The sequence below is a fragment of the Aspergillus costaricaensis genome (genome assembly GCF_003184835.1).
Source record: "Aspergillus costaricaensis CBS 115574 unplaced genomic scaffold BO79scaffold_12, whole genome shotgun sequence".
NCBI lineage: Eukaryota > Fungi > Ascomycota > Eurotiomycetes > Eurotiales > Aspergillaceae > Aspergillus > Aspergillus costaricensis.
Window position 1 is genome coordinate 648,469 of NW_020291812.1, and position 20,704 is coordinate 669,172.

Genomic DNA, 20,704 nt, shown 5'->3' on the forward strand with positions numbered 1-20,704 from the left:
TTTTCCCCTCATCCGATATTTCCCCTCATCATTGTTGATATAATAAACCATCCACCCTTTCTTTCCCTCCCTTCCTATCTCCATCTCTACCCCATCCACAACACCCAACGGTATACACATTCATACAACCATGTCCGTCACAACAAAAGCCACCATCGCCTCCTTCGGCGGCAAGCTCCTGAAGCTCACCCACGCCGCCACTTCCACCAAATGTGAAATGGGCTTCAACCTCTACCTACCTCCTCAAGCCTACCAGAACCCGTCCGCCAAGGTCCCCGTCCTGATCTACCTCTCGGGTTTGACCTGCACCGCCGAGAACTGCTCCGAGAAGGGCTTCTTCCAGCACGGTGCCAGTAAGAAGGGTATTGCTGTGTTGTACCCTGATACGAGTCCTCGTATGTCCCCCCGCTACCTTTTCCCCCCTCTGCTTATCTCAAGAACTCTATCACATCTATCCTCATGAAATATGGTAATTGGAGTATGCTAATACATTGGATGTGGGGGGATATAGGCGGCCTCAACATCCCCGGCGAAGCCGACAGCTACGACTTTGGCACTGGCGCCGGCTTCTACGTCGACGCGACCAAGCCACCCTACGACAACGGATATAACATGTACACGTACATCACGGAGGAATTGCCCGCGACGGTGTTTGCCGCCTTTCCGCAGTTGGATAGTGAGCGGGTGAGTATCACGGGTCATAGTATGGGTGGACATGGTGCTTTGACTTTGGTACGTATATACCTTCTACCTTCCCCCGTTTAATTATCTATGATGTTGGGGGATTTTTTTAGAGTTAATAATTGGGATAGTTCCTCCGCAACCCCGGCAAATACAAGTCCGTGTCTGCGTTCGCGCCCATCACCAACCCGATTAACTGCCCGTGGGGACAAAAGGCCTTTTCGGGATACTTTGGGGAAGATCAGCAGGAGAAGTGGAAGGAGCATGATGCAACGGAATTGTTGAAGAAGTGGAAGGGTGGCAGATTGGATGTTTTGATTGATGTTGTATGTTCACACCTTCTTCCCCCCTTGTAGGCTGTACTGATGATTGTGTGTGTGTGTACAGGGCACCGGAGACAACTTCTACAAGCAGGGCCAACTTCTTCCCGAGAACTTTGAAAAAGCTGCCAAGGAGGCTGGTGTGGAGGGCGTGACGATTCGGTACCAGCCTGATTACGATCACAGTTATTATACTATGGCGACGTTCTCGGATGATCATGTGGAACATGCGGCGAAGTTTTTGTTTGCTTAGTGGGTTTTTTTCTCTCTTCTCTCTTTTCCCATTTCGATTTGTGACTAGACTGGAGTGTCTATTATTTGTAAAAAAGAGATATTTATGCAAAAATTCATGTGACTGTTCTGATAGTGTGAAGCGATCGTCAGGCTAGAGCGTCGTTATAGATTTAGTTATTGGAGGGATGGATATAATAAGGAATATAATGATGTGATTGATGATGGTGTATATAACATGGTTTCCAGGGAACTCATTCTCATCAGATAATTAAGCCACTACTACAAAATCAGCGCAACCGACTTATCAACCCCATGCATCGACTCGGGAAACTTGCAGTCTGCACTGCAATGTCCCTGCTGATTCTCCCACGGACACTGATGTCCACAAATACACTTGGGATCCGTACACCAGATATCATTCGGACAGACGCACGTCCGAGTAACGCACCAGAGGTCATGAACATCCCTGGATCCGAGTCGGCGTCCGTGTCTATGTCCGCACTCATCGCCAAGGGGACATTCTCCCAGGATATGATATCTACTGCAGTACTTCGACCTTCGTAATCTTTCAAAGTTCTCTCTGCTGCTGGCCCGGGGTGGCGGGTCAACCCGTTGGCTCTGGCTGTTAAGCTGGACTGTGTTGAATTGGATATGGGTGTCGTATGAGGGGGAGATATCGAATGTTATAACTGAGATTTTCGATCGCTTGGATCTGTTTGTTCTGGTGGGGGATGTCGCCTGGAGGTTCGACTTGGCAATTGTGGCGTAGTTGCGTTTTGGCGTTGAGGGCGTGCTGAGGCTGGTTGGAGAGCTGCTGGGTGACGAGTTGGCGGATGCGGTTTTGAATGCGCTGAAGGATGATGCTCGGGAGGGTAGCTTCGTGGATCGGAAGACTTCGGGGAAGGAGGTGGTTTGGAACTCGCTTGCTAGCTGCTCCATTTCCCATGCAAAGGGTGCTCCCTGGACGAGCGAGATGCGGTTGGATCCTTGGTGGGAGCCGAGGATGCGTGCGTAGCCATTGTCGGTCGAGCCACAGAAGATGATGCGACGGCAGTGGACGTCTAGGATGTCTTGTTCGAATGTTGCTATGATGGCGGTTAGTACATGCCATATTTTGGTGAACAGGGCAGCGTACCCCGTATTTTGACGTCTGAACACTCCTTGCCGTTTCCTGCATCGATAAAATCGCACAGGCTGTTCTCCATATTGAACCCCCGAATGAAAGGATCTAGCGCTTCATTGGAACGCAAGATGTGCGCTTCCCGATACGTTTTCATCAGGCCCGGAACGTTGGCGTACACCCGAATACGGTACTGGATGTTTGGGCTAGCCTGTGGATCGATATCACGGATGTGACGCTCGACGGACTTTCGGAGAAGCATGGCAGCTTTGCGTCCGCCATTGTAGCCTTGTCGGATGAGAGCATCGTTGAACTGAGTTGTCAGTAGGGGACGAGACAACTGTGGGACGTTTACTTACATTCATGCAGTCACCGTCGACAAGCACAGAAACAAAACTTAACTTGGACTGCGGAACTGTATGAGCCTAAGGAAGCGAGACATTCAGGAGGGAAGAAGTACCTGGTCAAGCCGCAAGTCGTCGTACTCTGTTTTATACTTCTTCAATTCCTGGAACTTCGCATCACCAAGCGTGTTCTGAAGGGCCCTCTGCAGACTTTCGACCTGGGCAAAGAGATTCTGTCGAAGAAGAGGTTAATAAATTGAATATGCGTTATGCTATGAAGAAAAGTACCTGAAGAATCTTGTCTCTGCTATCTTCAACTGCCAGCACGGCTTCGTAGCGTCTTTTCACTTCAAGGAGGTCGATCATTATGACGACTTATGAGCACGAGGTATATACCAAAATATGTGCACCAGGCATAAAGATTGTTCTTGAATGATAAGATTGAACAGGCAGAGAAGCAGGTTCCGGATCATGTCGATGGCTGGATATTTATATTGTATGGTTGGAGGCAGCAGGTAACTGGGGCCTATCAATGAAGCACCTTTCGAGGCCATGGTTTTCGGGAGACACCACGAATGTCGCGACTTGGAATCACCCCATGAAACATTGTTAGCCAATAAGTCCTGCGTGTTTATCTGAATCCCAACGGATCAGACTGTGCTGAGATTCCAGCGTGTCGTGCTGGAAAAGTGCAGCGGTTAGTATACGCCATGGGTTGGACTTGGCCGACCCGACAGACGCCCAGTGTGATGAGCAATGACACTGCATGGAAGCTGCGCTAGAGAAGATAGCGTGAGAGGAGATGTGATATCGAGTGGTTGCCGCCATGGAGAGGGGAAGAGGGGAGAGACGCCAAAGAGACGAGGCACGCACAGCTGGCGCTAGATTGACGGGTTGGCATTGGCTGGCCCCAGGCACCCCATCCGCCATCACAGCAAGGACCCAGACATTTTCCACCCGCTTGGAACCGCTTGCATTTGTGATGTTGGAATATTTACTGGCAACGGGAGATGTTGCGATTTAGTCCAAAATCATAAGGTCTTGCTTCATTATGTTGGTTTGGCGCGCAACATTGTCCGGAGTGTCAAAGGACATGGCTCTATTCCTTCCAGTCAATGTTTCCAACAACAGATCTCATGATCGACAAGATTTTAGAGTTATCTTCTGCCGTGTCCTAGGACATATCTAAGGCCGAACATTGTTCTAAAGATAGAAATGTGTTGGTGGTTGGGATAGATGATGAAGACCATAGCGGAAGCTTGAAAGTGTCACGAGAGATAGTACATGAATAGTGGTAATAACAACTCCGACGAGTGATAAGCATGAGTTATACTACTAGTATTATACATTGCCCTACTCTCACTATGAATGCGTACGCAGCATGCGTGCTTATATAATTTCCCCTGACCGGCAACAGCACCTCTTTCCTCCCTTCAGTATGAATGCTGGGAATGGATTCTGGAGAATGGCTATTCCATCCGAAATCCAGCAGTAAAAGCTTACCAACCGCCATACAAAGCAGGACATCCCACTCATGACAGGAACCTTCCCGTGCGCGACCATTCTACGTATAAGTTTCTTCTCACAGGCACATTCCGAAGAAGCCACACGTGGGATATTCGGATGGTTAAGATCGACAGGGTACCCTGGCAGCGAAAGGCCTATATACAAGCATTCCCTGGATCGACATAGAAGGCACTGATGATGAGAAAGCTACAGAGGTTTGAGGACGGACGAGGAGATGCATCATGATCTGAAGAAAATGTATGTAGAATGCTGGCTCAAGGGCATAGCGCCTTTAAATCCAAACTTATGATAGGAAAGGATAGTCGATGTACCCTATTGGGGTACCGGGAGTATAGGCTAGGTCGCCATTGAAAGGGTTTGGTGCGATACCCTTCCTAATGCAAGCCACAAGATCAGGCGTTGAAGCGAACGACCGACCGAATCCAACGGCGAGCTTGAAGTCCTTATACTCCTCAACAGCGCGCTTTGCAGACTCTCCATCATACCCCCCAGTGATGATGACAGGTATGTCTATTCGCCAGCTATCAAAGACAAAATCCAGAGGCTTTACACGGTCCACATCGTACCAATTGTCCACACGAGACGTAATGACGTGTAGGTAAGCCAGGTCCAACTTCCGCAACTCAGTAACCAGATGAGTGAACTGAGACTCCGGATTCCGAGGCTCGATAGAGTGGTATGTGCTCCAAGGACTGATGCGGAAGCCAACACGATCACCACCAACAGCATCAACAACCGCGGCAGTGACTTCGAGTGCAAAGCGCGAGCGATTCTCAACCGAGCCACCCCATTTATCCGTCCTATTATTGCAAGATTCTTGGATGAACTGATCGATGAGGTAGCCATTAGCACCGTGAAGCTCCACGCCATCGAAGCCGGCGGCTATGGCATTGCGGGCAGAGTGCCGTGGTCGCGTATGGCGTCATGAATTTCCTGCTCGCTCATCGGCTCCGGTGGTCTGTCATCATCTTCAGTCTCTATGGCACTGACTTCAGCCTCGAGGGGGATATTGCCAGATGAGAGCTTGAGAAATCCCTTGTCTGCCGTGCGACCTGCACAGCAAAGCTGCAGAAAGATATAGCAACCCTTGCTGTGAACTTCTTCAGTGATGGCTTGCCATTTCTGCAGCTGGCTTTTGCTCCAACATCCTGCCCATTGGGGAAGTCCCACGAGCTTCTCCGATACGGCTGTGCTGGCGCCCGATTTTAAGAGTATGAAAAGCGTAGATTTGATTAAGGATGAGACTATATACGGTTGTTATCGAAGAGCAGAATAAGTAACTTGATCAAGATTGGAGCCCGCCCAAAGGAGTTCCGAAGCTTTTCCAAGACGTTGTCGTATAACTATTACTCAGTAAGGAGGCTTGAAGGATTATCACATAGCTCAAGAATGGATGAATCTAGCTCATTTTTATATGTCGATTATTATATGACGGCATGGACAATAATTAACCTTACAAGGCATCTATCTATATGTATTTGTCAGGTTGAGTTGAACCTACTCCAACTTCGCCGCTGGAATCATTCGGAGAAGCGACCCAGATTTAGGAAGAGTCTACCCCAACCTGCGTCAACCACTCTCGGCTTTTCGTCTCGCAACTCAAAATTTTCAACTGATACTGCATCAGATATGACGATCAACTTCAGTGTAGTTCTGTAGTTCCAGTATTGGGTATGGGTCATTTGATGGGTGTAGATGCGAGAATCTATGTATTGAAATCATATCATCTTCAGGAGCAAAGTGGAAGGCTACAAGGCGGAAATCTTATATAGTTATGTTCTAGATATAACGCATTTGGGGTTAAGAATGTAAGGCACCAAGAAAGGTACCAAGAAGAAGAAGACCAAGTTATTTGTCATTAACCCTAATACAAAACCTCAAAATAATTGGTAGCGGATGTGGGTGATCTTATCATCTCAGTCACAACCATGCCGGTCAAGTCGACACAGCACTTGTCACGTATTGAGTACATAGATTTCTGTAAGGTTAGTAATTTGAGGGACCCGCAAATAGAACAGAAAGCGAGCAACAGATTAGACCAGAAAGATTCATCCTAGGTATGGAAAAATTCGTACACTATCCAGCATAACATCTAGAACAAGCTGCAATGCCATCATCAGGATTTGATGAGAGCCTGGCTTAATCATGGTTGATTAAGGTCGCGTTAGCGCAGAACCGCTTTTTAATTAAGGAAACATATTAGCTGCACCCCATAAAACTAGCAGATATCACTAGGGGCACAAGTAGAACTAAAACTCATGTTGGAGGAATTCATCCTACAACAGGTTTTGGCAAGGTCCACAATAAGAGATTTAGTAATGCTCTAACCCGGGATTACAACAAGGCACTTGTTGACAATGATTACAGATTAGTCCTGGGTATCTCCAAAATCTCCATGAAGCTCTATCGATCAGATGTTGTGAAACGTTGTTGGCAGGGGATCAAAGGACATGTTCCTTAACCAAAGCCAGGTAATTACCCCAACTCATGATAGTTACTCCAACTATTTGATGTATGCCAAGGAGTATAATGGATATGAGTTTACTAATTGTTAACATCTATTGATCGTTCTAATTTTCTTTTCGCAGTGTTTAGGATACGAAACACTCATATGCAACTTTGAATTTATGCTCAAAATCCCCCACCCTGTATCTGGTGTATTTACATCGATAATTAATTCTTGGGTCTTATGGGAACTTCAGAATAAACAAGGAAAGATTTTGAAGGGTTGAACACTTCTTTCCAGTTTCTATATTGAAAGATAGGGATGCATATAATAGAACACGCGAGCGTTGACTCTGGGAGTGCCACACTAGATACTTCAACATACCTTGGAACATTGTTTCCTTTAGTTCAGTGATGAATATATTGGATATAGCGATGTTTATAAGCCGTTGAATGAGCATTGATTCTGGCTTAATCGAATGAAGCAGTGACACATTGAGGTTCTGGTCTTCAGTGTTGGGGATTGTTATCTTTCGGTGGAGCTCTATTCACTACTCATATGGGTAACACATCAGTATTCTTCACTACTGCCTCTTCTTTGTCCCTGAGTAGTATATAGCTTGAGACCCCATCCTACAACTTCATCGCCACTCTCTGCTTTTCTGTAAAACTCACCCTTGCTCCTCGTATACACCATGCCACACTACTCTGTTTTTACAAATTGCATGCTCTGTTCGGGTTGGCTGGGCGCTGCAAATTGGACAAGGGAGTTTGAAATAGGTAAAGTATAATCTTCTCCGGGTTCTCAGTTGTTAACAGACTTTATCTAGTGTACCATGAACGTGGCAAACTTTACCATGGTCATATGCGCTACAGCAATCCCAATGATTATCAGGAGGTATCATCCGATGAGGCTAAAGGACAAACGGATTGGGTTCAAGTGGTTCCTTGCAGTGATACCACAGTAACGAAATGCTTGTTCATCCATACATCTTGCTATCGTGTGCTTCTTGAGCAAACTACATCGCAGTTAGGAGTTGAAGAGTTGTTCCGATTATGCCAGGCATTACAGCCAGATACTCAAAGATATTTTGGGCACCACGCACAACTCAACCTACGCAGTATGACATAGCTTTTTGCGGATATTCCATAACATGCTGAGATCACTTCCAGGTTGCCTTGATCCACATGATGCTATAATTCCTTCTGACCTTGCGACGCTTTGCACTGGGCCGTACATGGAGACAAAGTCTGCTCGTTGTGATTCAAAACTGCTTGCACTTCCGGCTGAAATTTTGACCATGATCCTCGAATACTTGTCCCCGACGGATCTCTTTCGGCTTTTTTGCACCAGCAAGATCTCGTTGGATTATGGGGATTCGTTTATGCGCACAAAATCAGACCAGTTCTACCGGTGCATTCCCGCTGACAATGAAGGTATATCTAAGCGCCAACTGCTGCTTGTTCTTTCTCTCAGGTTTCCCAAATCACACAATGAAGGACTCGATCTGAGATGGGAGGTAGTGTCTAGGATAAGAGTATTGAGCAAGTTAATACGCTACATTGCTACAGAATCGACACCGCCGACTGTGGAGATATGGGCTACGAAGACATTGGTCAACCATGCTTACGGATTATGGAATTCTTTCGCAGACTTGCCGACTGATCTCGAAGTAATTACGGTCTATGGGATTAGAATCAAGGATTATGTTTACGTCTGCGGAATTGACTTTCTGACAAGAAGCACTCATCAGCACGTTGGTCACCACTCCAACCTAGTCTCTCGAGTCGAGATTCTTTCCACCCAGGTTGACGTTGTCTGTTTTCTGGCGGACGCTTTTGGTATTAGAAGCTTAAAGTTTGGTCATTCAGCGTGGAGCTTTGAGGATCCGAAAAGCGCTCAATGCTGGGAAGGATTTAGTATAAGGAGACGAGAAGGGAGGCTTAGGATTGTGCGAGACGTATGTGTTCCATACTGAGGCATACCACTACTGAATGGTTACCAAAGTTAATCATAACACGCAGGCAGTCAAATTCAGACATATTGGGTGGTGCTCCGACACTACCCCTTCTTTCGAGGAAACCCTTCTAGTGCGGAATAGCAACACATTCTGGAAGAGTGATATTGATAAGAAATATTACTTTCCGCTGTACCCTTACTGGGAGACACATCTTAAGTCTGCATTTGGGAATTTTACCGTCGAGGCTCTGTGGATAACACAAGATCTCTCGGGAGTCACGATCTACAGCGAAACAGATGTGATAATTGGTGTCGCTATACATGACTCGTCGGGGACAAGCATCGTTGGTGATGACGCAGGCGATAAGGATTACTTACCAATACACGGACCGGATGAGTTTCTTGCGGGGGTTGTTGTTCGCATGCATCCATTCTACGATTTTCCGCTACTTAAAGTAAGTAAATCTACTTTTGTTTGCCAATTTTACTTCATCGGCTCATTGTGAGTAGCTCAAGACCAACCGGGGCCGGCAATGCTCTTCCTTATCCTCAGTATCAGAGGAGGGGTACAGCAGTCGAAATATCGAAACCCCAGAAAATTGTTATATCAAAGGCTTCTACTTTCGGCTTGAATTCTCCAGTATTCAGTCTATTGGGGTTATCTACGGCAATCTAGGGGAAAGTGATGGCTGACAGGATGAAGCCTAGAGATCTTGACCTTGGACAAAGCCTGCAAAGCTGTTTTGCCAGCGGGTTTAACAAATTCTGTTAAGTTTCCTTTTTCTGGTCATCTCTACTGAAGAAAACCCTATTTGTCCATGGAGCACTTTTCACCGTATCGAGATACTACTAATGACCTCGGATACTATCACATAATTTGAAGACACGAACCAAGTGTGCAGACCATAGCACACCTCTTCCATCCACTTGTTCCAGGCTCTGAAAATCAGTCCAACAAGGAGTATCTAGAATAGTACAAATAATCCAGACCACCGTCCGATAGCACTCTATTCTGTCTGTGATCATCCCACATTATTCATATCATAACACAAACCAAATTAATCTCTCACATATTAGCCCCCCCACGACTCTCCAGCTCCTCATACAGCTCCTTTGTCCTCTCAAATCCATCATCCAGCGCACCCTTCCCCAACTTATCATCATGGTTGATAAACCGCCCCACCCTCTCCATCATGAATCCCCTGTACCGTGCCGCACTACACAAATGCGTATGCCAGACTAGATCTATATCCAACGTTGGAACGAACATAACGCCGGGATGAAGACGAAATAACTCGACGAAGTTGTTGTAGCGTTTTCGAGCAGTCTCTAGTATTTCTTCGGCATCAGGATAAGAGATCCATAGACAGTCGTGCATCTGGTCGATGAAGTTCATTTGGCGGAGGACGTTGTGTAGAAGGGCTTCGTTTTCGGGAGGTATTGATGGATGTTTTTCTTGGTTTGATTGGTCTGGTGTGGACTGGGTTCTGCGATTAGCGTCTGTGAGACTGACAAGAGGGTCTGTTGTTATGTTTGCTGTAGATTCGAGCCATTGTTTGTTCTGGCTGGGGAGGGTATATGACCAATTGGTTGGGTTGATGCAGTCGTGCTGCAATGTAATAGTTGATTAGTATGCGGTGTATATCAATCCATGGTGCAAACCTACTATAACAACCCATGGGAAAGGCAGTTCCTGAATTCGATTAAGCTGATGGCTTGTACAGGATTCCTTGTAATCGGATGAATTGAGCAGGAATGCGTGCCAAACCATAAGTATGTCTGACAGTTTCAGTAAATGGATACGCCCATTATGGTTGACAGTGAACTTACCAACAGGGGGAAGTATAAGCGTTTCATTGTTTCGATCACGCTCAAGCTGCTTCTCCGCAGCACGGATCCAGACCTGGAATCTCTCAACAGCAAGCGACACGAATCGATGCCATTTTTCCGTCCTCTGTGTTTCACTACGATGTTTCGATATCCATAAGCGGCTTGAATCGAGGTTGAATACGCGGTCTAACTCCTTCGACTGGATGATCTGGATACGCAGGTTATGGAATACTTCGAGCAGTTCGAGATGGACGGCACATTCGCCGACCGTTGGGAGTTCTGCGTTACCTCTTTGAGTATTATTTGATGCGGTACCTAAGGTTTTGAATAAGTCTGGATGAGGGACCGAGGTATTTTGGGTAGGTTCTTTGAAGGGACGGCGCAGGAACATGGGGAAACGTCGCTGGCGATGAGCCATCGTGCTAACAAGATCTGCAGTATTATAGTATATTAGGTTGTCCTGATGATGGACTCATTTCAATAATTTCGGTTCTGGTTCGGTCTATATATCTGCTCTTCTGACAGCCTTGTCTTCTACGAAGGCTACTTGACATCAGTCTTGCAGGCTGAGCAAAGCTAAACGGTGAATGATGCCCTGATGACTATCGAGTCACGAGATCGTGTCCAGTCAGAGGGTATCATCAAAGAAATGGCTTGCAGGCAGTGCAATGACAGCCTTCCATTTGCGAATAATCAAGACTCAGCATGTTACAGCTCGTGTTCGAGATCTGGCTCAAGTCAACCTAACAACAGCTGGTGTGTCTAAGCTATGAACCATTATAAAGTTCGCAGCGGACTATGTCTTAAACGGTCACTCTGCGATTATTATTTTGATACGCTGAACCTCTTCTAGTGGAATACTGCAGACTATTAAGCTTAACAAGCACGCAATCTTACTGTTCGGCAAGTCAGCGTCCGTCGCGGAGCTTCTGTTAAAGATTGATCCCCGCCAAGACGCCGCTTCTCCTTCGTTCGGCACTAGAATTCCGCCAACCGACTATCTATGGATGCCTCAAACGCAAATATTTGTCTCCGGTTCGAAGAGGGGCTCTGGATCATGACAAGCATCCGGTGACGCAGCTGGAGGAGTTGCCAAGCAGAGATTGCGTTGCTTCTTAGGGGTAAAGAGGGAAGGGATCGGCGGAGAGAGCGAAAAGGTCACGGAGGGAGACAGCGCTCTAGATCGGACAGAAAGGTCCAGCATTATCGAGATTGCATTACCTGGGAGGTTATTGGTCTCGTGTGTGCAGTTCGTCTGTCAGCGAGAATGGCAGGGTCTGCTAATCATAGCCGCCGGAATTAGGGGAAGATTGTTATCGAGAAAGCGATCAGTGGATCAACTCCGGGGCCGAAATCGTCAGCGCATGTCGGCATCGCCTCAGCCGGGGATTCGACCGACAAGCCATGACGGAGTGACTCGCAATGACAATCAGGCTTTCCGGCTACTCCTCTTCTCTCCAAACAATCCACTGCACCACCATGGAGCTGCTGTTTCAGTCCGGACACATCTCCGTGTATTTGCAACCCAAAATAATATAATTGCAGCAGAACCTGGTCCATTAGACAAGCCACTACGAGGATGCTGACGCAGCCCTTGTGGTGCAGGGCCCATCCTCCGCTATCACGGCCGGCCTGTGCCTTTGGGAGACGATCCGGCATTGTTCTTCTCCCCAGGGCTCTTCAGCTGCGAGTCTCGTCCTCGTCCTCGCTCTCGCGTCTGCGCCATAAGAACCCTAGTGTCTCCTCCTCTCATTCTCCGGTTGTCTCCTCCTCCAATGCTTTGCTCTGTCCCGTCACACGTCCGACTCTAGTCCCTTCCATCGCCGCAGCCACCTCCGCTACCTCCGTGACCCTACCTCCAATGACCACCCAATCCAGAGACCACGGTGGCCACCATGGCCACCACCATCACCATCACCATCACGGAAACGTCTACCTTACCTCTACCGACAAACATGATGCTGGTGTGCGAATTACGCGACTTGGCCTACTCGCTAACCTCGCCATGGCCATCGGGAAGTTCATCGGCGGCTACGTGTTCCATTCCCAAGCTCTCATCGCCGACGCCTACCACGCCCTTACCGATCTAGTTTCCGATTTCCTGACATTGGGCACGGTCGCCTGGTCGCTCAAGCCGCCGAGCGAGCGATTTCCTAATGGTTATGGCAAGATCGAAAGCATCGGAGCATTAGGGGTTAGCGGGCTGTTGCTCTGCGGAGGTGTGTTCATGGGCCTCAATTCCGGCCAAGTTCTGCTGGATCAGTTCTACCCCCAGGCTGCGGAGGCGATCGCGCATGTAGGCGCCCTGGGACACGGTCACTCGCATAGCCACGGCGTTGAGGCCATGGGCCCGAGCATTCATGCCGCATGGCTTGCTGCGGGGTCCATCGTGGTGAAGGAGTGGTTATATCATGCTAGTGAGTACCTTGAGGAATCCCTGCCCTAACACTAACTGCGATCGCTGACTGCTCCTTTCCCCACCAGCGATGAAAGTTGCTACGGAACGCAAATCCTCGGTACTAGCCTCCAACGCCATCCACCACCGCATCGACTCCTTGACCAGTATCGTCGCTCTCTTTACGATTGGCGGCACCTATCTCTTCCAAGACGCATCCTGGCTGGACCCTGTGGGTGGACTGTTGATTTCGCTGATGGTCATCAAGGCCGGATGGGGAAACACCAAGACGTCGCTGCTGGAGCTCGCTGATACGAACGTTGACGATGACATCAAGGAATCAGTACAGAAAGCCGCGGCTAAGATGCTGGCGAAACTGGAGGGTGGTGATGCCATCAAGGTCCGTGATGTGCAGGGCATGAAGTCCGGACAGAACTATCTGATGGATGTCGAGATCGCTGTGCCGGGCGCGTGGTCTGTCAGCCGAACCCGGCAGGTCGAGGAGTCCATCCGCACTGCGGTCGGGGAAGGCGTGCGTGGAGTCAAGCGTCTCAAAGTTCGGTTTATCCCCTTGGAGCACGAGGAGCTGACTTTCACGGAGGAATTCATCCCTGCGGATGTCACTTCTCGTGCGCGTCCTGAGCCAGAGGATGGCGAGGAGGATGAGCATGACCATGACCATGAACATGAACCCCGCAAAACCCGCTAAAGGTCAGGTTCTGTCCCTATGAATAGCATGGATTGGCATTATCAGATCTGTCCGCTCCATGTGTCAGTCGTTCACTAGCGTTCTGCACCCCCAATTCGATGATACCCGAGGATGGATAGTAGGGGGACATCCAACATCCCGTCTGCTGCCGTGGAGTACTAGCCAGTTGAGTAGAATAGAAGGTTGATAGGTGATCCAGGTGGAAGTAGAGAGGGAGACAAGGAGTGGGATTTTGGAATCAAAATAGAAGGGATTGTATTATCTATGATAACTGTGTATCTATCGGGTCTGGATGAATGTACCAGAGCGCACTGAACTCGATCCCATGAGGCGATCCGCGGGATCTTCACTTTAGCCGCAGGCCTTAGCCAGCTGGTCGTAGTCCAGCACTAGTCTAACTTTTCCCTGTAAAGGATCCTAGAAAAAAAAAAAAGTCTGCAGAAGGGACTTCCGGGCTGACTCTGAGGATCTAGACCCACGATGGCGGTCATTCAGCACAATCACTTGAGTCCAAAGTGGCCTCGCTCCCTTTTACTAGTCATTAACCGGGTAAATTCCCGGCGGCGGTGGGGGTTAGCAGGTTAAATCAATATCTTCTTATCGTGAACCCCACGCGTACCAAAAAGCACAAGAAGAATGAGAATCACTCAGTAAGCAGCGCCCACGTCGGTAAAAAAGACGAGGTCGGGCACGATCAGTCATGGGATCTGCTCTCTGGCACGCCGACATGCCAATTGCCTTCCTGTTGGTCGGATTTTGCCGACCAGCTGCCAGGCTGGCGGGAGCTCAAGGGATAAATCATCCATCGGTGTGTTGACTTCATTGCTTCTTGCAATTGTTCTCTTTTCCACCCCTCTCTTCTTTCATTAGCTTCACGTAAAATCATACTGGCTTTCTAGAATTTGATTCTTTTGGATTCTTCTATTTCAATTGAGACCTCTCCACTCTATCTTATCTCTTCTTCCCTCCCTTCCGTGGAATTACCATCCCACTTCCACCCATACGTCATCATCCCTCCGGGCCGCACTCACCATGCAAGGTCCTCTATACATCGGCTTCGACCTCTCCACCCAACAACTCAAGGGTCTCGTCGTCAATTCCGACCTCAAGGTCGTCTATGTCTCCAAGTTTGACTTCGACGCCGACTCCCGCGGCTTTCCCATCAAGAAGGGTGTTCTCACCAACGAAGCCGAACATGAGGTCTTTGCCCCCGTGGCCCTGTGGCTGCAGGCCCTGGATGGCGTCCTAGAAGGGCTGCGTAAACAAGGCTTGGACTTCAGTCAGATCAAGGGCATCAGTGGCGCGGGACAGCAACACGGAAGTGTATACTGGGGAGAAAATGCGGAGAAGCTGTTGAAGGAGTTGGATGCAAGCAAGACGCTTGAGGAGCAGTTGGACGGGGCGTTCTCGCACCCGTTCAGTCCTAACTGGCAGGACTCGAGCACTCAGAAGGAGTGTGATGAGTTTGATGCCGCTCTGGGTGGCCAGAGCGAGCTGGCCTTGGCCACGGGAAGCAAGGCACACCATGTGAGTATCCACCCCCGCAATAGTCTACATGAGTGTAGAGGAGTTTGGCAATTGCTAATTGTTCGTAGAGATTCACAGGTCCGCAGATTATGCGTTTTCAGAGAAAGTACCCTGATGTTTACAAGAAGACGTCGCGGATCTCGCTGGTATCCTCGTTCATTGCGTCCCTGTTCCTGGGTCACATTGCACCGATGGACATCTCCGATGTCTGCGGCATGAACCTTTGGAACATCAAGAAGGGTGCCTATGATGAGAAGCTTCTACAGCTCTGCGCCGGCTCGTCTGGCGTTGATGACCTGAAATGCAAGCTGGGCGAGGTTTTCGAAGATGGAGGCATCCATCTCGGCCCCATTGATCGGTACTACGTTGAACGCTACGGCTTCAGCCCCGACTGTACGATCATCCCCGCCACTGGCGACAACCCTGCCACCATCCTTGCTCTGCCCCTACGAGCCTCCGATGCTATGGTATCTCTGGGCACTTCGACCACCTTCCTCATGTCCACGCCCAGCTATAAGCCTGACCCGGCCACTCACTTCTTCAACCACCCCACCACTGCGGGTCTGTACATGTTCATGCTTTGTTACAAGAACGGTGGACTGGCCCGCGAGTTGGTCCGGGATGCAGTCAACGAGAAACTCGGCGAGAAGCCGTCTACTTCATGGGCCAACTTCGACAAAATCACACTGGAGACTCCGCCCATGGGCCAAAAGGCTGATTCCGACCCAATGAAGCTGGGTCTGTTTTTCCCTCGTCCAGAGATTGTGCCAAACCTGCGCTCGGGCCAGTGGCGCTTCGATTACAACCCAAAGGACGGTAGCCTGCAGCCCTCGAATGGCGGCTGGGATACTCTTGACGAGGCTCGCGCCATTGTTGAGAGCCAGATGCTGTCATTGCGTCTGCGGTCTCGTGGCCTTACTCAGAGCCCTGGAGAGGGCATCCCCGCGCAACCACGTCGGGTGTACCTGGTTGGCGGTGGATCGAAGAACAAGGCCATTGCTAAAGTGGCTGGGGAGATCTTAGGTGGTAGTGAGGGAGTGTATAAGCTGGAGATTGGTGACAACGCCTGTGCGCTGGGTGCAGCGTATAAGGCGGTTTGGGCCATGGAGCGAGCTGAGGGACAGACTTTTGAAGATTTGATTGGAAAACGGTGGCACGAGGAGGAGTTTATCGAAAAGATCGCGGACGGTTACCAGCCTGGAGTGTTTGAACGTTACGGCCAGGCTGTAGAGGGCTTTGAGAAAATGGAGAATGAGGTGTTGCGCCAGGAAGGGAAGCACTGAGCGCGAGGATGAAGCTGAGTGGGATATGGACCGCTCAAACTAATAATGGTAGAGTTATGAATTGCAATGCAATGATATCGAACAATCAGTAAACAAGGCATATAGTTGGGTAGACATAAGGGTAACTATATCTGAGACATGCCTGAATGGTCAGGCAGCAACGGCACGCCGCCCGTTGCCCTTTTGGGGCGGAACAGCGGCCACACAAACTCAGGCACGAAAGATTTCTTTCGTCGTTTTCTTTTTTGTTTCCTTCCGGCGGCACGTCATCGGCACGAGAGCATTCACGGTTTTCTTGAAAATACCAAGTCCACAAGCCCCTATACTGACGAGCTATTGTACACCTCGTCCGGTGAGCAGAATTTGCGGTTTCTCGCTTCCCCAGGTGACTGGGTCTGACGCCGAAGGAAGAATCCACTTGCTCCAACGCACTAGTGATGGCTCAATAGGCTGGCCTCTGCGACTAGTTCTGTTCTGCTATGACTCTCCGCCGCCATCTGCATTTTGACCGAACAACCACCTCCATCGTTCCTTGATCCCTCCCCCTCACCCTCATTGCTTTCCGAGTCCTGCGACTCTGAAGGCAGCCCGGCTGGTCGAAGATGGAAGAGCAGGTAAGCTGCTGTCCCTAGTCTATACATTGACCCTATTTTGGTCTTTGTCTTCTTTTACCTTTGCTCGCTTTTTTTTCTTTTTCTGTTCAGCCCACACCCCACCACCGATCTCTCTTCCCCTCCATCCTACCCCCTCCTCCCCTTTCTTATATCCCCCTCTCCCCCCTCTCATATTTCCCCTCATTCCCATGTTTCCCCCTCCGTCGACCTCTCGTTGACCCTCCCCCGTGTAGGTAGCAAATGCCATTGAAATCGCCGGGAACCCAACCTCCGACCAAACTCTTAAGGCTCAGGCCTTCGACTACCTGAACCAACTCCGCACCGATCCCTCCGGATGGCAGGTCTGCCTTACCCTTTTCACTAAGACTCCGCAATACTCCGAGATCATACGGCATGTGGCGTTGGAAGTGGTCAACAGTGCGGCCCAGGCGGGTTTCATTGACCCCCAGGCGTTGGGCTATGTCCGGGACGGCCTGATGGCCTATCTCCGCCAGGTGTACGGTCAGGACAACGTTACCCCCGATCCGACCAGTATCCAAAACAAGATCGCCCAGACCATCACCTTCCTCTTCTCAGCTCTCTACGGCAATGGCTGGGAGACTTTCTTCGACGACCTCCTCAGCCTCACATACAAGAGTTCGGCCAGCACGAGCCACGACAACCCGCTCGGAATTGTCTTCTACCTGCGTGTCATCAATGCGATCCATGAGGAAATTGGTGACGTGCTTGTGTCTCGGTCCCGCGCCGAGCAGGACAAGGCCAACCTGCTCAAGGATTTGATTCGCTCGCGCGACATGCAGAAAATTGCCAACTCGTGGCAGCAGATCTTGTCCGAATGGCGGGACGGAAATGATACGATCGTCGAGATGTCCCTGAGGGCGGTCGGCAGCTGGGTCAGCTGGATCGATATCGGTCTTGTGGTGAACCAGACCATGCTGGACCTTTTGTTCCAGCAGCTCGGTCGAGCGCAGAAGGCGGGGCTCCGAGAAGGAGAAGAGAAGGTGCGCGATGCGGCGGTTGACGTCTTCACGGAAATTATCGGCAAGAAGATGAAGCCAGAAGATAAGATGGATATGATCATCTTCCTGAATCTCGATACTATTGTTACTCAGCTCTCGAACAGCCCCCCTCTTCATGATAACAGGTTTACCTTCAAGTACGATACTGACCTGGCGGAAACGGTGGCCAAGTTAGTCAACATTACCGTCATTGATATTGTACGGGCTTTGGAGCAGGACACCGTCACGGCCGAGTGCAATGCCAAAGCCACCGGTCTGCTGCAGGCCTTCTTGCCGCATATTCTGAGATACTTCTCCGATGAATACGATGAAGTCTGCTCGACTGTGATCCCCTGCGTGAGCGACCTCCTGTCCTATCTGCGGAAGATCGCCAAGGTCAACCCTGCCCTGGCCGAACAACATTCATCCATCCTGCTTCCCATTCTGAAAGCCATCATCGCCAAGATGCGCTACGATGAGACCTCATCCTGGGGTGACGAAGACGATCAGACAGACGAGGCAGAATTCCAGGAACTTCGGAAGCGCCTGGGCGTGCTGCAGCAGATCGTCGCAAGCGTCAACGAGCAGCTCTGCATGGAGGCTGTCTCGGAGGTTGTGGGAAACACATTCGAGAGCTTGCGTCAATCGGGGGCTCAGCTCGACTGGCGGGACTTGGACCTGGCTCTCCATGAGATGTTCTTGTTCGGCGAGGTTGCCGTTAGGGCAGGCAGCTTGTACAACAAGGGAGTTCCTAACAACGCGGCCGCGGAGAGGTTGGTCGGTATGATGTTGAAGATGGTCGAGTCAGACATCCGGTCTTTCACCCACCCAGCCACCCAGTTGCAGTACATGGAGATCTGTGTTCGCTACAGCTCCTTCTTCCAGTATCACACCCATCTGATTCCGACCGTGCTAGAGAGCTTCCTCCAACTTGTTCATCACCCGGTCAAGAAGGTGAAGACACGGTCATGGTACCTTTTCCAGCGCTTGGTAAAGCAACTCAGAACCCATGTTGGAAATGTGGCGCAGACCGTCGTCGAGGCGTTGGGCGACTTGCTCGTGATCAACGCTGAGTTGCCTACTGAAGGCTCGGATGGAGATGAGATGTCCTCAGAGGACCACGAGGGGTCGGCCGATGCTGTCTTTAACAGCCAGCTGTACCTGTTCGAGGCCGTGGGCATCATCTGCTCCACCCCGACTGTTCCCGCTGACAAGCAGGTCCTCTACGCACAGTCTGTGTTGAACCCCGTCTTCATGGATATGGAGAAGAACCTGGCCCCGGCTAAGGCCAATGATGAGCGGGCTTTACTGCAGATACACCACGATATCATGGCACTGGGTACGCTTGCCAGAGGCTTCTCCGACTGGATGCCGGGAACCAGCTCCCCCGCTTCGTTGCCTGCACCTGAAGTCTCGGAGGCGTTCATGCAGGTCTCCGAGGCTACTCTCGTCGCGCTGGAGTCGCTGAAGACATCCTTCAATGTCAGAACAGCTGCTCGGTTTGCATTTTCGCGCCTTATTGGCGTTCTGGGATCCCGCATCCTGCCCCAGCTGCCGCGGTGGATTGACGGTCTGCTCACACAGACGTCCTCCCGGGATGAGATGGCTCTGTTCCTGCGACTGCTGGATCAAGTCATCTTCGGTTTCAAGGCGGAGATCTACTCTATCCTAGATGCGCTGTTGACCCCATTCCTGCAGCGGGTGTTCTCTGGCATTGCAGACGCCCCGACCGGCACTGATGACGAGGTCCAGCTGGCCGAGCTGAAGCGGGAATACCTCAACTTCCTGCTGGCGGTCCTGAACAACGAGCTTGGGGCCGTTATCATTAGCGAGCGTAAGTTTCATTGATTCTGATACTAGAATCACAACTAACGACACTAGGGAACCAACCCATGTTCGAAACGGTCATCGGTACTATCGAGCATTTCGCCAAGGACATTGAGGACTTCACTACTGCTAAGATGGCGTTCTCGGTCCTGTCAAAGATGGGCAGCTCTTGGGGCGGGCCCGACATTGCGCCGGAGGGTGCGAATGGTGCGGCAGCCCAGCAACAAGCACTGCCAGGATTTGGTCAGTTCATGATCACCCGGCTGTCGCCTCTGTGCTGGGCGCTGCCCGCAACCCCGTCCTTCAACTCGAAGGATGCACAGGCCAAGCAGGTCCTCGCCGAAGCAGGAGGTCTGCAGCGCACGATATACGCCAAGACAGGAATGGAGTACCTCCAGTACTTGCGGGATCGCGAGTTGCCAGGAATGGGAATGGGAGCTGACTTGGTGGAGGAGTTTGTGGGAGCATTGGGCCGGCTGGACATGAAGGGATTCCGGCAGTTCTTCCCGGTATGTGATTATACCCACATATCTAACGCTTTAGACTTGCTAACGGTCCCGACAGTCCTTTATCCAGCGATTGAGCGCATGATGTTGTGGTCTTTTCATCTTATCTTAACATTTTCATTTGTTTTACCCATCCGATCATTTGTTTCAGTCCTAGATTCCCCCACGGTTTGGTTTGATGACTGATGTTCTCATGTGACCATTTACAAAACATTCACCCACACACACACTGAAGCTCTTATCGCCGACACCCACACACATATCCCTCCTGTCCTCTATCTCTCTATCCATATGTCCGTCTGTCTGCTTTCCATTCTGCTTGAATTATTTGTATGCGGCTTTTGTCTGTTTCGGAATTAAGGATGATAAAAAAAAAGGTATATA

General features: G+C 50.0%; 8 protein-coding genes across 8 annotated transcripts; 5 read left to right on the plus strand and 3 right to left on the minus strand.

Annotated features, from left to right (window-relative positions):
* Positions 1-73: 73 nt before the first annotated feature.
* Positions 74-1,410, plus strand: BO79DRAFT_171481 (S-formylglutathione hydrolase). Its single transcript, XM_025679582.1, has 4 exons — positions 74-395; positions 512-732; positions 813-1,007; positions 1,069-1,410. Exons 1-4 carry the CDS (start codon positions 131-133, stop codon positions 1,252-1,254), a joined length of 867 nt encoding a protein of 288 aa, XP_025540781.1. The 5' UTR covers positions 74-130; the 3' UTR covers positions 1,255-1,410.
* A 99-nt stretch (positions 1,411-1,509) lies between these two features.
* On the minus strand, positions 1,510-3,375 carry BO79DRAFT_171485 (uncharacterized protein). Its single transcript, XM_025679583.1, has 6 exons — positions 2,988-3,375; positions 2,816-2,932; positions 2,715-2,762; positions 2,371-2,668; positions 1,926-2,320; positions 1,510-1,870 (listed from the first exon to the last, which is right to left on the minus strand). The coding sequence occupies exons 1-6, from the start codon at positions 3,063-3,065 to the stop codon at positions 1,523-1,525; spliced, it is 1,284 nt and encodes a 427-aa protein (XP_025540782.1). The 5' UTR covers positions 3,066-3,375; the 3' UTR covers positions 1,510-1,522.
* A 1,134-nt stretch (positions 3,376-4,509) lies between these two features.
* On the minus strand, positions 4,510-5,750 carry BO79DRAFT_227518 (FMN-linked oxidoreductase; the record flags this gene model as incomplete). Its single annotated transcript, XM_025683882.1, has 3 exons — positions 4,510-5,108; positions 5,213-5,418; positions 5,728-5,750. 3 exons carry the CDS (start codon positions 5,748-5,750, stop codon positions 4,510-4,512), a joined length of 828 nt encoding a protein of 275 aa, XP_025540783.1.
* A 2,222-nt stretch (positions 5,751-7,972) lies between these two features.
* BO79DRAFT_144884 (uncharacterized protein) lies at positions 7,973-9,324 on the plus strand (the record flags this gene model as incomplete). Its single annotated transcript, XM_025678403.1, has 4 exons — positions 7,973-8,108; positions 8,244-8,632; positions 8,697-9,086; positions 9,142-9,324. The coding sequence occupies 4 exons, from the start codon at positions 7,973-7,975 to the stop codon at positions 9,322-9,324; spliced, it is 1,098 nt and encodes a 365-aa protein (XP_025540784.1).
* A 372-nt stretch (positions 9,325-9,696) lies between these two features.
* Positions 9,697-10,922, minus strand: BO79DRAFT_286903 (uncharacterized protein; the record flags this gene model as incomplete). Its single annotated transcript, XM_025688520.1, has 3 exons — positions 10,462-10,922; positions 10,298-10,410; positions 9,697-10,240 (listed from the first exon to the last, which is right to left on the minus strand). Exons 1-3 carry the CDS (start codon positions 10,877-10,879, stop codon positions 9,698-9,700), a joined length of 1,074 nt encoding a protein of 357 aa, XP_025540785.1. The 5' UTR covers positions 10,880-10,922.
* A 1,013-nt stretch (positions 10,923-11,935) lies between these two features.
* BO79DRAFT_171489 (cation diffusion facilitator family transporter) lies at positions 11,936-13,905 on the plus strand. The gene is made up of 2 exons (XM_025679584.1): positions 11,936-12,878; positions 12,946-13,905. The coding sequence occupies exons 1-2, from the start codon at positions 12,041-12,043 to the stop codon at positions 13,563-13,565; spliced, it is 1,458 nt and encodes a 485-aa protein (XP_025540786.1). The 5' UTR covers positions 11,936-12,040; the 3' UTR covers positions 13,566-13,905.
* A 515-nt stretch (positions 13,906-14,420) lies between these two features.
* On the plus strand, positions 14,421-16,415 carry BO79DRAFT_171492 (xylulokinase). The gene is made up of 2 exons (XM_025679585.1): positions 14,421-15,092; positions 15,161-16,415. Exons 1-2 carry the CDS (start codon positions 14,598-14,600, stop codon positions 16,373-16,375), a joined length of 1,710 nt encoding a protein of 569 aa, XP_025540787.1. The 5' UTR covers positions 14,421-14,597; the 3' UTR covers positions 16,376-16,415.
* A 562-nt stretch (positions 16,416-16,977) lies between these two features.
* Positions 16,978-20,405, plus strand: BO79DRAFT_227523 (Ran GTPase-binding protein LOS1; the record flags this gene model as incomplete). Its single annotated transcript, XM_025683883.1, has 4 exons — positions 16,978-16,989; positions 17,223-19,821; positions 19,869-20,323; positions 20,379-20,405. The coding sequence occupies 4 exons, from the start codon at positions 16,978-16,980 to the stop codon at positions 20,403-20,405; spliced, it is 3,093 nt and encodes a 1,030-aa protein (XP_025540788.1).
* Between the last annotated feature and the right edge of the window lie 299 nt (positions 20,406-20,704).